This window comes from Lingula anatina, chromosome 5, assembly GCF_051362555.1.
Source record: "Lingula anatina isolate TDL-2025a chromosome 5, LinAna3.0, whole genome shotgun sequence".
Classification (NCBI taxonomy): Eukaryota; Metazoa; Brachiopoda; class Lingulata; order Lingulida; family Lingulidae; genus Lingula; species Lingula anatina.
In genome coordinates, this window is record NC_141771.1 from 23493223 (window position 1) to 23506210 (window position 12988).

The 12988-nt window shown below is 38.6% G+C and overlaps 1 protein-coding gene across 1 annotated transcript; it reads left to right on the forward strand.

The window, feature by feature from the left end:
• The first annotated feature begins 8692 nt into the window (after nucleotides 1-8692).
• On the forward strand, nucleotides 8693-11054 carry LOC106160347 (uncharacterized). Its single transcript, XM_087014097.1, has 2 exons — nucleotides 8693-10867; nucleotides 11016-11054. Exons 1-2 carry the CDS (start codon nucleotides 8693-8695, stop codon nucleotides 11052-11054), a joined length of 2214 nt encoding a protein of 737 aa, XP_086870223.1.
• The last annotated feature ends 1934 nt before the right edge of the window (nucleotides 11055-12988 follow it).

Consider the following 12988-nt stretch of genomic DNA (forward strand, 5'->3'; position numbering starts at 1 on the left):
GATGATATGGGAAAAGTATCAATAGAACAGTGTTAAATGTCCAATTTCCTCCATTCTGAGATTCTGAACAATCTGACAAACTACAATGATATGAGATTATTTCCATTTTTGACACTTTACGGCCGTATTACAAAATACATGATAACAAGTTTACCATGTTTTTTACATAATCAACTAACAATGTTGTAAAGATGCAGGAAATATCAAACAAACACTTTTACGCATCTTATTAGTTCAATAATGAAACTGTTAACATGCCTAATAATTGAATCTGAGGAAATGTGAAAAAACGGTATAACTTCTAAAATAATGGCCCGATTATGCTGATTTTCGAACTCAACCTGCGTTTAAGTAAGATTGACCACTCCTGTGAGTATAATGACAATTGGCCAATCCGTTTTTCTTATATTGTGTTATCAGTGTTGCATTTATATTGAAACAAGGCAGCAAAGCTGTCAAATGTACAGACAAAAACCAGAAAATAAAAACGCAGGAAATAGGATACTGTCAATTCTGATGAACTAATGTATTATGCTTACTGTAACTGCATAGCCAACATCAAATTCTAATTCTGCATAACATTGGATTAGGATGAAAGTTAAATGTGTATCAAGCATTAGACTGAGTTCCCATACCTAGATCAATCTAACAGGATCAATCCAACTCCAAGGGGTTTCTCACTAAATTGCTTTCAGCTTGAGAGTCTTAGGATTCTGGCATGCCAGTTTCAGTAGGCGTGACAGACAGCTAAGCCACTTACATTGATTGCAATTTAGCGAGAATTCCCATGGAGATAGATCGATCCACAGTTAGCGTGAAAGGGTCTGGAAATAGTCCCTAAGGTGTCAGGCTGATAAGAGTTAAACTTTGGAAATGCCAGAATGAGGTACAGTGAAAATTACACAAAAAATTGCTTAAACTCATTAAAAAAAAAATATATATATATATATATATACATATTAATATAATTTTTTTTTTGGGGGGGGGGGGGGGGGCTGTATGTCAATCCTAAGAATCATTCTTGACTCCTAAGAATCATTAACTTAACAAAATACAGAAAATGTTACAAAGTAAGAGTACAGGGCTCCTGGCAGATGGGAGTGATAAGTCACAACTTGAAAATGCCAGTATAGCACTCAATAAACCTGCATTGCTTCCAAAACAGAAAACAATCACACTGGTTTTCAAACACAAGCTGCACTTCTGTCTTATGAAACTTTTCAGTAAGTTTCAGTATCGTAGGTAACATGGTTTTGTCTTAATCGCTATCCTGGCAGCAGTGTCCAAAATAGGGTTTTCTTCAACTTTCATGCAATATAACATAATACTTAACAGCATAATGACCATCAAATTTAAAAAAAAAATAAATAAAAGTATCATGAATATTCAGAAAATGTGATTTGGGAAGGTCTTCAAGGCCATGGAAGTTCAGAGCCGCACTTTCAAAATGCCAAAATGTAAACAAGAGATAACTGTACTGAAATGATTTTCTTTCCATTTTCAACACCTTCTTTAAAACAAAATAATCAATAAACTGTCATTTTTAAATGTTCAACTAGGAAAATTGTTGACATAGGAAAAATATCAATAGAACAATTTTCAATGTCCAATTTGCTCCATTTGCAGATGCTGAACATAGTGAACGATTAAATCTGACAAACTGCAATGATGAGTTCCTTTCCATTCATGATACTTTATTACACAATGCACAATAACAGGTTTACCGTCATTTTTATATAATCAACTAACAATATTGTTAAGAAGCAGAAAATGTCAAAACAACACTTTTACACATCTTATTAGTTCCATGATGAGACTGTTAACATGCCTAAGAATTAAATCTGAAGAAATAACAATTATATACAAAAATACAGAAAATGCACAGCACTTCTGGTGGATGGGAGTTAAAAATCACATCTTGAAGATGCTAGTGTTTGAAAAATAATTTAAAAAAAAAATTTAAATAAAACGTAAAAAATTCCAATAAAGCTGCTATTCAAACTTTTAATCTAGCTGTATTAACTTGATATTAATAACCCCACCAAGTTTGAGAAAAATAAAGCACTGTTATTCATCTATAGCATGTTGGCATAACACATTTTTTGTTGTAAAATTATTTGCAATGTTAAACACCATTTATCTGCATAATTATCACCAAATCCTAATTTTGTGACACAGTTAACAGAGCTAAACCTATGGGACTTTACAGGGAAATCTCAACGAGTGTTTTATGTAATCTCATTTAATGGCCAATTGAAAATTAATTACTAGGCAAGACTTTATAGACCTTAATTTAATTAGGGATCACCCAAGGGACAATTTCATACATTACCATCATATAGCACAAATGTGTTATAGGTGTTGCATACATGCTGAAAAAAGTGGAAAAAACAGCATAACTACCCTAAAAATGACCCGATCATGCTGATTTTCAAACTTGACCTGCGTATTATGAATATTCATTAGTTCTGCAAGGTTCAAGCCAAAAGGTAAAATGGTTTTCCACTTATCACGTTATCAGTGTTGCATATATGCTGAAAAAAGTGAAAAAACAGCATAACTTCCTTAAAAATGACCCGATCATGCTGATTTTCAAACTTGACCTGTGTATTATGAATATTCATCAGTTCTGTACGTTTAATCCCAAAAGGTAAAATGGTTTTCCACTTATCGTGTTATCGGTGCTGCATATATGCTAAAAAAAGTGAAAAAAAAACCAGCATAACTACCCTAAAAATGACCCGATCATGCTGATTTTCAAACTTGACGTGCGTATTATGAATATTCATTAGTTCTGCAAGTTTCAAGCTAAAAGGTAAAATGATTTTTCACTTATCATGTTATCAGTGTGGTATATATGCTGAAAAAAGTGAAAAACAGCATAACTTCCATAAAAATGACCCGATCATGATGATTTTCGAACTTGACCTGCGTATTATGAATATTCATCAGTTCTGCAAGTTTCAAATCAAAAGGCAAAATGGTTTTCCACTTATCGTGTTATCGGTAAAAGTGCATGGCGACAGCGACGACAGACGCAGATGGATTCATTAACCATTCATTAACCATTCACCATGGATTCATTAACCATTGGTAAGTATGGGAAAATTTTAGTTTACTTCAGGAAAATTAATTTTTTGGCGAAGAGTTATTATCCCTTTAATATTACATGAAAATATAAAAATCTTACCCTCATCCAAAACATGCACCTTGGCTTTATATCTGATCTTTCTAAGCATTTTGGGGTCATCCAAAAAATCACGTGGCTTTCCTGCCTTCAGATATTTTTTTACCATCAACATGGTCTCCCTGAACTCGACATATTTCTCCATACTGAAAATAAAAGCAACAGATAAATTAAGCTTAATAGTTGACATTCCCTCATGTTACAATTCAAAATATTTGATGCCATTTTCAGTCAAATAAAGTAGTCAAAGGGATATTGAAAAAACATGGTTCACATATCACGAGAATAAACTTTAAGTGACAGTAAGGGCAAAACTTTCTTTATTGCAACTTGTCAGCACTGCCATGTTGCAAAATGATATATAGAAAAAAGTTGTGCTTGCTAAAAATATGTATTTACAGTCCCGAAAATAGCAGTTGATGACAAATACTATGGTTATTTCATTTTTGCATCCCTTTTTGTTGAACAGAAAAGGGAAAGGAATTTAAAAATTTCTACTCGAGTCAACCAACAAAACACATAACTGATGAAACTGTTCAACCTTATGTACATGGGGTGTATACTATACCTTGAAGACATCCTTCTCTCTCTGGTAGCTCGTGGCTAAGTGAGGGGTCAGGGTGGATCCCATCTTTTTGTAGTGCCCCATGTGTCAAAGTCAAGCTGGAAATGTCAGACCCAGACTTGGAAGAGCTTGAAGCAAAATGAAGACACCTATTATCTTTCACACCTTTAACGGAGTCATGGACATTGGCTGACTAATTACAGGTGCACTGATTGGGACTAATTACAGTAGTATTGATAAAATCTCAGTTGTTACAAGGAGCAAGCAGCTTGAACTTTAAAAGCAAATCTGACAAGTCAAGCTGAAAATGTCAGAAAGAGACTTGGAAGAAGTTTGAGTAAAATTAAGATCCCAGTAGATGCATATCTTTCACACACTTAACAGCGTCATCGACATTGGCTGACTAATTACAGGTGCACTGATTGGGACTAATTACAGTAGTATTGATAAAATCTCAGTTGTTACTAGGAGCAAGCAGCTTGAACTTTAAAAGCAAATCTGACAAGTCAAGCTGAAAATGTCAGAAACAGACTTGGAAGAAGTTTGAGTAAAATTAAGATCCCAGTAGATGGATATAATATATTTTTTACACTTGAGTCATGGACATTGGCTGACTTATTACAAGTGAACTGAACAGTAGTAATTACAGTTGTATTGATAAAGTTTGTGTTCATTTAGTAGAATTCTGTGACATGACTGGTAATGGGAAATTAAAAAAATAGGTCATTAAGTTTGATCATGAAATTGGTAAATTTATAAGCAGACTTAAAATCATCCACCTCAATGGGTTTGGTAGTCAAAACAATTTTAAACTTTTTAAAAATTAATTTTAAACATCTGAGCTCCCCCATTTCTTTCACCATTTATTGGCAATTTCTAACTCTGGTGGCTCCTACTTTGTTATTTATATATTAAAATTGTACTGCAATTGTTGTACCCATATTTCATACTGACCTTCCCATTTTTCCTGCCATTATTTCCGTTTATTGAAATGCTTGAAAAATATAAAAACAATTTATTTGGAATAAATAAATGCACAAATACAGAAAAGGTCTTGTGGATTTCGAAAACAATTTCATCTTTAACATTTTTTTCAAAATGTGATATGTACTAGTTATCATTAACTGCTATCAAGTGATAAATTATAGCATAGCTGGGATATAACTTTTACAGTCTTAAAACAAGGTATAACTTATTAAAATATATTGTAACACGACCAAGGTAAGTTCTATACTAACCTTCTAGCTATTTTCTTCTGCCAATCAATCTGAACAATGAAATAAAATAAATGTGTTAAAGCTTTATGATATAAAAAAACTAACTTGAATGCATCGACCTTCTCACTTTGGACGTGTAACACACCTGTGAACATACCTAACATTACATAATGAACATTCATACGAGTCTTACGACGACTTTATGCAAACGCAGTCACATTCACGACACTGACAAAGTTGACTTACAGCACGTAGCTACACATGTATTTCCAACATTTCCCCGTAGAGGAAGTTATATTATTGTCAAACACACACTTTCTCTCGACGACAATTACTGAACTCTAAACTGAAAGAACATTGTAGTGTGAAAACATTTATACTACGAGTCTTACTACAACTTCATCACAGAGCAAAACAGTTCAGTCACGATCACAATCTCAGTAATAAGAGCTGTGTCACACGCTTCCTTTGGTGTTTATATAACACTTTTCCAACATTCCTCCGTGGAGTTTATTATAGGATTATCAAATACATACTCTCTCATGGCAAAAACCACTGAATTACGAATTGAAAGGTCAATAGTTCCAAACATACCTACGACGATACCGTCATACCGGAAGTCCCTTCTTTCAATCTACCCTCAATGCGCATGTGCAGAACGGTTTCGTCACGGCACGGGTCTATCACGCCACCGGCGTGTGAACACCGACCACTGTTGACGTGACCTTGACATTGTTGACACAGTCTCGTTTTGATAACGCTCTAGTTAAAAGGATACAGATACAGATTCTTTATTGACAAACACCTTCACATAAAGGTACAATCAATTACAATACGATACTAGTGGCTAGGACATAGAACAGACAAATAAATAGATAAATAAATATATATATATATATATACATATAGATTAGCAATTGTTGAAATCAGTGACTATACACATGTATACGAATGTCGCATTCCATAATCAATTTACCAGGTTTGATCTACACGCCCAGTCTCTGCTGACAGCGCATAACGGGTCTCACACTGGTACTATGATCTGGTTTGGACATGCGCAGAAAGACTTACTCTCTTCTCCATGCATTTCTGTACAAATATGAGGAGGGGCGTAATCACATCCATTTCTTTTGTATTCATGATGTGTATAAACATATCCGGGGGAGAGAGGGCATTAGTATTACATAGGAAACTTATATTTTCGTAGAAAGCCGCCCGTAGTTCCTTATAGGCCTCGCATTTCAGAATAAAATGCACTTCATCTTCAACCTCTCCGGAATTACAGATTTGACATAATCTTAGATGGGGCGGGGTTGGGGGTTTACTGTACCTCCCTGTGTTGAAACCAATTATTATTATTATTATTATTATTATTATTATTATTATTATTATTATTTACTATTATTTAATAGCTACAGGATTATTTCCAGGAGACGAAATAGTTTTGTAAAGTTTACTTTGTTATTGTCTTTGTACTTATATTTTGTTTATTTTTTTCTTATTAAAGTTTACCGCTATTACATCTCAACAAGACGTGTTGTGTTGTATGGTAGGCTGTCTGATGACGATAGTCAACGGTCAGAACACTCCCCTTCTCAATATGGAGTGAGTGAGCGCTGATTCTTAATTAGTTTGCAGAATGTAGCCCTCCGTGCTTTATCAAAGGTCAGCACATAATTTTCGGTCTTAAAATCCTTCTTAAATTTTGTATATGTTCTAAGTTTGCTACTTTCCTTAATTGCCTCCCCCATTGAAGGTCATACACTTTCTCGAGAGAGACCCGGATATTTTTGTTGAGACATTAATCGGTTTGGCTAATGGTCTATCCCAACACTCGACTTCACCACTAATTTGGAGTATTTGCTTTATGCCAAGGGACCAGGCACCACCTTTACTTTCAAATCTGTCTGTGTCGAGGGCTAAGGTGGCCAGGGATTCTTTACCCATAAAATTAAGCTTATTGAGGTGAAACCAGTATTTTGTTGCCAGGGCAAGCATTTGAATTAACACTGGATAGCTTCCTAATTCGCCTCTGGCTGCTAGATAAGATGCCTTCCTGTGCACCCCCAGTATTGTTTTACAGGCTTTAATGTGGACATCTTCAGCAGGTGGTCTGTCACACCTTTCCAGGAGGTTATTCATGCTAGATTTAAGGATTAAAGGGGCCCATATTTCACAGCCGTAGCTAAGTATAGGGAGTATAAGAGTGGAAAAAAGTTTACGGGCAATTGACGCTGGGCTAGAAAACAGCTGGTGGCGGATTTTAAAAAATGCTTTTTGTGCTTTGACTTTCAGTACTTCCATCGCTTTATTGAATTTTCCTGAAGGTGTGAATACCAAACCCAAGTAGCAATATTCTGAGCATATTTCTATTTTTTCGGCTCCTAGAGAGAAGGTTAGGTTATTCAGTAAGTGGCCAGGTTTGTTAAAAATCATAATTTTTGTTTTTTGGACATTTACTATCAGCTTCCAGGTTTTACAGTATTCAGCCAAACTATTGAGGGCAGCCTGAAGTCCATCTGGGCTCTCTGATACTAGTACGAGGTCATCCGCGTACATTAAACAACTAAGAGGTTTATCCCTAAGGTGAACAGGGTTGTATTTTTCATTGTTGCTGAACAGGTCGGGAATGTCCCTAATAAAAATGTTAAACAGTAAGGGACTGAGGACGCAGCCCTGTTTGACACTTACACTTGTATTGATGACGTTTGTCAGTCCCCCTGGTGTTTTTACAGTAAACTGGACAGATTTATACATATTACTTATTATATTTAGAAAGAGATTTCCTACCCCTGCCAGCTGTAGTTTATATAATAAGGCATTTCTCCATACTGTATCGTAGGCGCTTGAAAAATCTACGAAACATAAATATAGTTTATTTTTATCCATTTTATTTAGGTATTTATCGATGAGAGATTTGAGTACTAGCATATGGTCGACTGTACGTGCCCCTCTTTTAAAGCCGATTTGATTAGTAGGGATCGTGCTATTTTTAAAAGTAAATGATGTGAGTCTATTATTAAGTATTTTGCAAAATAGTTTACATAAGTTACTGGATACAGCTATCCCTCTATAATTTTTGGGGTCTTTTTTTATCCCCTTTCTTGTGAATAACATTGAGCATACCCACTCTCCAGAGGGAGGGGAAGTTACCACTGGAGAAGATAGCGTTGAACAGTTTAGTGATGGCTGGGGCAAGTGAGTCTATGCCCTCTCTAAGCATTTCATTTGGGATACCATCGATACCAGGGGACTTATTCTTTTTAAGACTACGAGCGGCTAATTTTACTTCATGTTCAGTTATGGTAAAGTCAAGTTCGGTGAACAAGTTATGCTTAGGGTTTTGTGCTCTCTGGTTAACCAGGGTTTAAAAATTTATATTGTTGTGGGGCAGTGTCCTATTCATCAGGGTGTGGAAATGGACCCACCATTCGGTGGGGGAAACTGGGGTGTTGGAACGTATGGAAAAAGCATGTCCATGCAAACGAAGCGCACTATCAGTTGTAGTAACGTATTTTAAAGCTCGTATGTCAATGTCTGTAGTGGACATGGATTTAGTTTTAGCTCCGCCTCCTATTGCCTACTTTGTATATATTCACGCCCTGCTCATTGAGTGGGTAGTTTTTGATCAGTCTCTGTAGATAATAAACGTGTAGTTTTTCAACTCTCGTTTTTTCTCTGAACCGCATACCGACATTTTTTGGTGCCGTGACCAGGATAACTATGGCTGCAGAGAGAAATCAAAAACTCCGGTCGGCGAACCGAGCCCAGCTAACAAAGCTATTTCAACGAGCATCAAGTTTGATGTCTGATGAGCCGTCCGTAGAGAATGTGGAAACGTTGGACCTAACGTACGAACTAATCGAGGAAAAGATGGACTATCTAAAAACATTAGACGAGAGGATTCTATCCAAACTTTCAGATGAAAAGATGGAAGACGGCGTTGCCGAAGCAGACGAATTTATGTTTTCAGCTAAAGAGAAGCTCCGTCGCATTCGAAAACATAAAGAAAATATACAGTCAGAAGAACGCCGAAGCGAGCCTTCGATTTCTAACGCTCCCACTCCAAGTGATGACCCTCCGCGGAGCAACATGAAACGAAATTACAGGCTCCCCAAACTCATCCTATCCAGGTTTGACGGAAATCTCCTTCAATGGCCCGCTTTCAACGACGACTTCGTCAGTGCTATAGACGAAAACGAGACGCTATCTACTATCGAGAAATTCCAGTTTTTACGGGCGCAGTTGGATGGCGAAGCGTTTTCTACGATCGCGGGATTACAGCTTACGGCTAATAATTACGAAAATGCGAAGGAACTTCTTCGAGAAAGGTATGGACAAACTCACAAAATCATTAACGCATTCATGAGAGCTCTTTGGGAGCTTCCACGCCCCGATGAAGATATAAAATCATTGAGATTTTTCTACGATAGGATCGAGACTTTTATTAGAGGACTCAGCTCTTTAGGAAAAGAAGAACAAAGTTATGGAGAACTCTTGATTCCTATGATTCTAGATAAATTGCCTGCCAACACGCGCAGACAAATCGCAAGAGCGCATGGAAACAATGAATGGTCAATCGCCGATCTGCGCAGTACACTTAAGTCTGAGATCGACGCCCTACAAGCTGGAGAAATAGACGGGTTCAACCAAGAGAAATCGTACCGACCCACTGCTGCGTTTTTCACCAATAGTAACACGAAGAAAACGACGAACAAGCCGAAAAGAAAAATGAAATGCGCTTTCTGCAAAAATGAACATAGCTCTATCACGTGCCCAGTTGTGTCGGAACAGGAAAAACGCTTTGAAATAGCAAAAAGAGACAATTTATGCTTTAACTGTCTTACGCCCAACCATTCAAGCCGAAAATGCCTGTCTAAATTTCGCTGCAGAAGTTGCAATGGAAAACACCACACCGCCCTTCATGCTAAGCAAAACAGTGAACCAAGCGCCGCTCAGAAAGCGCGGGAACCGCCTGCCGTGGAACATGCGGCGAGCACCTTCACTCAAGGGGCAAAAAATCAAAGGAATGTTGTCTTGTTAAAAACGGCTATCGTGGAGGTCTCCAACAAACAAACACCCTTCCAATTATCGGCAACTAGTGGGGTCTTGTTCGACGAAGGAGCGACCAGATCATTCATCACAGAAGAGCTTGTTCATAAACTTCAGCTCCAGCCAACTCATTCTGAGGAGATCAATCTGTCTGTATTTGGAATGGACTGTAAACAACCTCAGACTTTTGACATCGTCACAATCTCCCTGAAAACAACATCAAAAGAATTTGTTGATATTAACGCAGTCGTCGTTCCTGAAATTTCCGCTCCACTCCATAATTTAGTGACACGTAGGATAGCCAATTTGTCCCACTTAAGGAACTTGAGACTGGCTCACACACCATCTGATGACAGATCGCCTTTTTTCGTCTCTGTGCTAATTGGTGCCGATCATTACTGGGACTTTGTTGAAGATACAATCGTGCGAGGTCCAGGGCCCACCGCTGTCGCTTCCAAATTTGGATACTTACTCTCGGGCCCCGCCCACTCCGATGACTACGTCACAGCAAACGACACCGCTTTTCATGTCATGGCGAAACAGCGCAACGCAGAAGACGATACCCTGGACAAATTCTGGAACCTAGAATCCATTGGCATTAAAGACAATAAACAAACTGTCCAGGATCCCTCCGATTTTCAGAATTTCCAGAGAAATTACATTGAAAAACGTGATGACCAATATGTGGCCAAATTGCCGTGGAAAACCGACCACAGTCCTTTGCCTACGAATTATCGCAACGCATGTCATCGAACACGTAATACCGTGCGCAAGTTACCAGTAGAAACACGACGCGTGTATGACACTATCATCAGGAATCAAGAGAAACGCAACTTTATTGAGAAAGTAGGCGATGACGATACTTCCAGTGGACATTACCTGCCTCACCGCCCCGTAAAAAAGGATTCGATTACAACACCAATTCGAATAGTTTACGACTGCAGCGCAAAGGCCACACCTGATGACCCCAGTCTGAATGACTGTCTATTTAAAGGACCGCAGCTACTTAATGACCTTGTTGGAATCTTTTTAAGATTTCGAATTCACAATGTCGCTATCACTAGTGACATTGAAAAAGCATTCTTAAACATAGGATTGCACGAAGATGACCGAGATTTTACGAAATATTTGTGGCTTGAAGATCCAGAAGACACTGAAAGTAAGTTTGAAGTGTACCGCTTTACGTCAGTTCTCTTTGGAAGCATTTCCAGTCCAGCCATTCTTAACTCCGTAGTACGCTTGCATTTGGATATGTCCGAGAATGGCACCGCCAAAGCCCTGAAACGGGACGTCTACGTGGATAATATTGTGACGGGAACTGACACCTCAAACCAAGCCATTCAAATGTACGAGGAATCAAATGATTTGCTTGCATCTGCAGGATTCAATCTTCAATCGTGGGCTACCAATGACCCCAAACTCCGCAACATAGTCGAAACTGACGGAGTAGCTCACGCAGACCACAAGAATACACCGATGTTGGGAATGATATGGGACACTGAACAAGATACGTTATCTTACAAGTCCGGTGAAGAAATCCCAGTCAGCCAAGTCACCAAACGCGAAGTGATTAGTCGCATTTCTCGAGTTTACGACCCGCTAGGTCTGTTAGCACCAGTTATTGTTCGAGGTAAAATGTTCATGCAAGAACTCTGGAAAGCGGAACTCGATTGGGATCAAACTTTACCTCCAGAACTAAGCGAAACTTGGAAAGAAATTGCTGCTGATCTTGAACAATGTTCATTGCTGAAAGTTACCCGGCAGTATTTCTCAAACACCAAGGAGTCACAACAGCCCATGGAATTACATTGTTTTGTCGACGCCAGTGAAAAGGCGTATGGATGCGCCGTATATCTACGGAACGGAGAACAAACTACTTTAGTCATGTCTAAATCGCGCGTTGCCCCAGTGAAAACGATCACTATTCCGCGCCTTGAACTGATGGCAGCCGTTCTAGGAACCCGCCTCACAAGTTTTGTTCATGACCAGCTGAAAGAGAACATTAACATTGCGAAATGTGTTCTGTGGACAGACAGCCAAATTGTGCTGTGCTGGCTTAAAAGCGACAAACATCTACCGTTGTTTGTCCGAAATCGTGTCAACGAAATCAAACCGTCGTTGTTCAACGAATACAGATATTGTCCGACGGATGACAACCCGGCCGATCTCATAACACGCGGCACGACCGTATCGTCACTAGAAATCGCAACTATATGGTGGGAAGGACCCGCCTGGCTTGCACATGGAGATTGGCCCATAGGAGAGTACAACAGTACTGTAATGCATTTGAGAACGGAGCGGGCAGAGTTTGCCCCACTTACCCCAAGTGATTCGTTGAATGAGCAACTCTTTAAAAACAATCCAAATGTCATTGACCCTACGACCGCAGTTCAGGGTCATTCCGTTGAAACTGATATTTCCGACAAAGCCAACAACCAAAGAATGCGAGGAAATCAGCCGCTCACAACGAAAACAGACATTTCAAAGGTGATCGACATAGGCCGACATGGCACGCTTCCGAAACTATTAAACGTAACGGCATTGGTGCTCAGATTTGTTGCCGTTATGAAGGGAAAAATACACAAGACGTCATCTTACGTTATTACAAACGCCTCGCCTTCTGCAGAAGAAATCATTAATGCAGAAGAAATGTGGATCAAGTGTGTTCAAGAGAAAGCTTTCTATCAAGAACTTGACTCATTGAAAGGAGGGAAATCTAAATCAAATACTGTTAAGCAACTTGGTTTGTTTTTAGACAGTAATGGCATTATACGACTTACAGGTCGCTTACAAAACGCACCCTTGACTTACGACGGAAAACACCCGATACTATTACCACGGCGACATCCATTCACTTTGTTAGTGATAAATGACGCGCACAAACAAGCGCTACATTCCGGCATGCAATCAACTGTAACAAGTATCAGGCAGAGATTTTGGATCCCCAGAGCACGTGAAACTGTCAAC

Coding starts and splice junctions, on each gene's coding strand:
- LOC106160347 (XM_087014097.1), top strand. CDS start 8,693: ATGGCTGCAGAGAGAAATCAAAAACTCCGGTCGGCGAACCGAGCCCAG. Junction 10,868..11,015: donor AACGCAACTTTATTGAGAAA/GTAGGCGATGAC, acceptor GTCTATTTAAAG/GACCGCAGCTACTTAATGAC.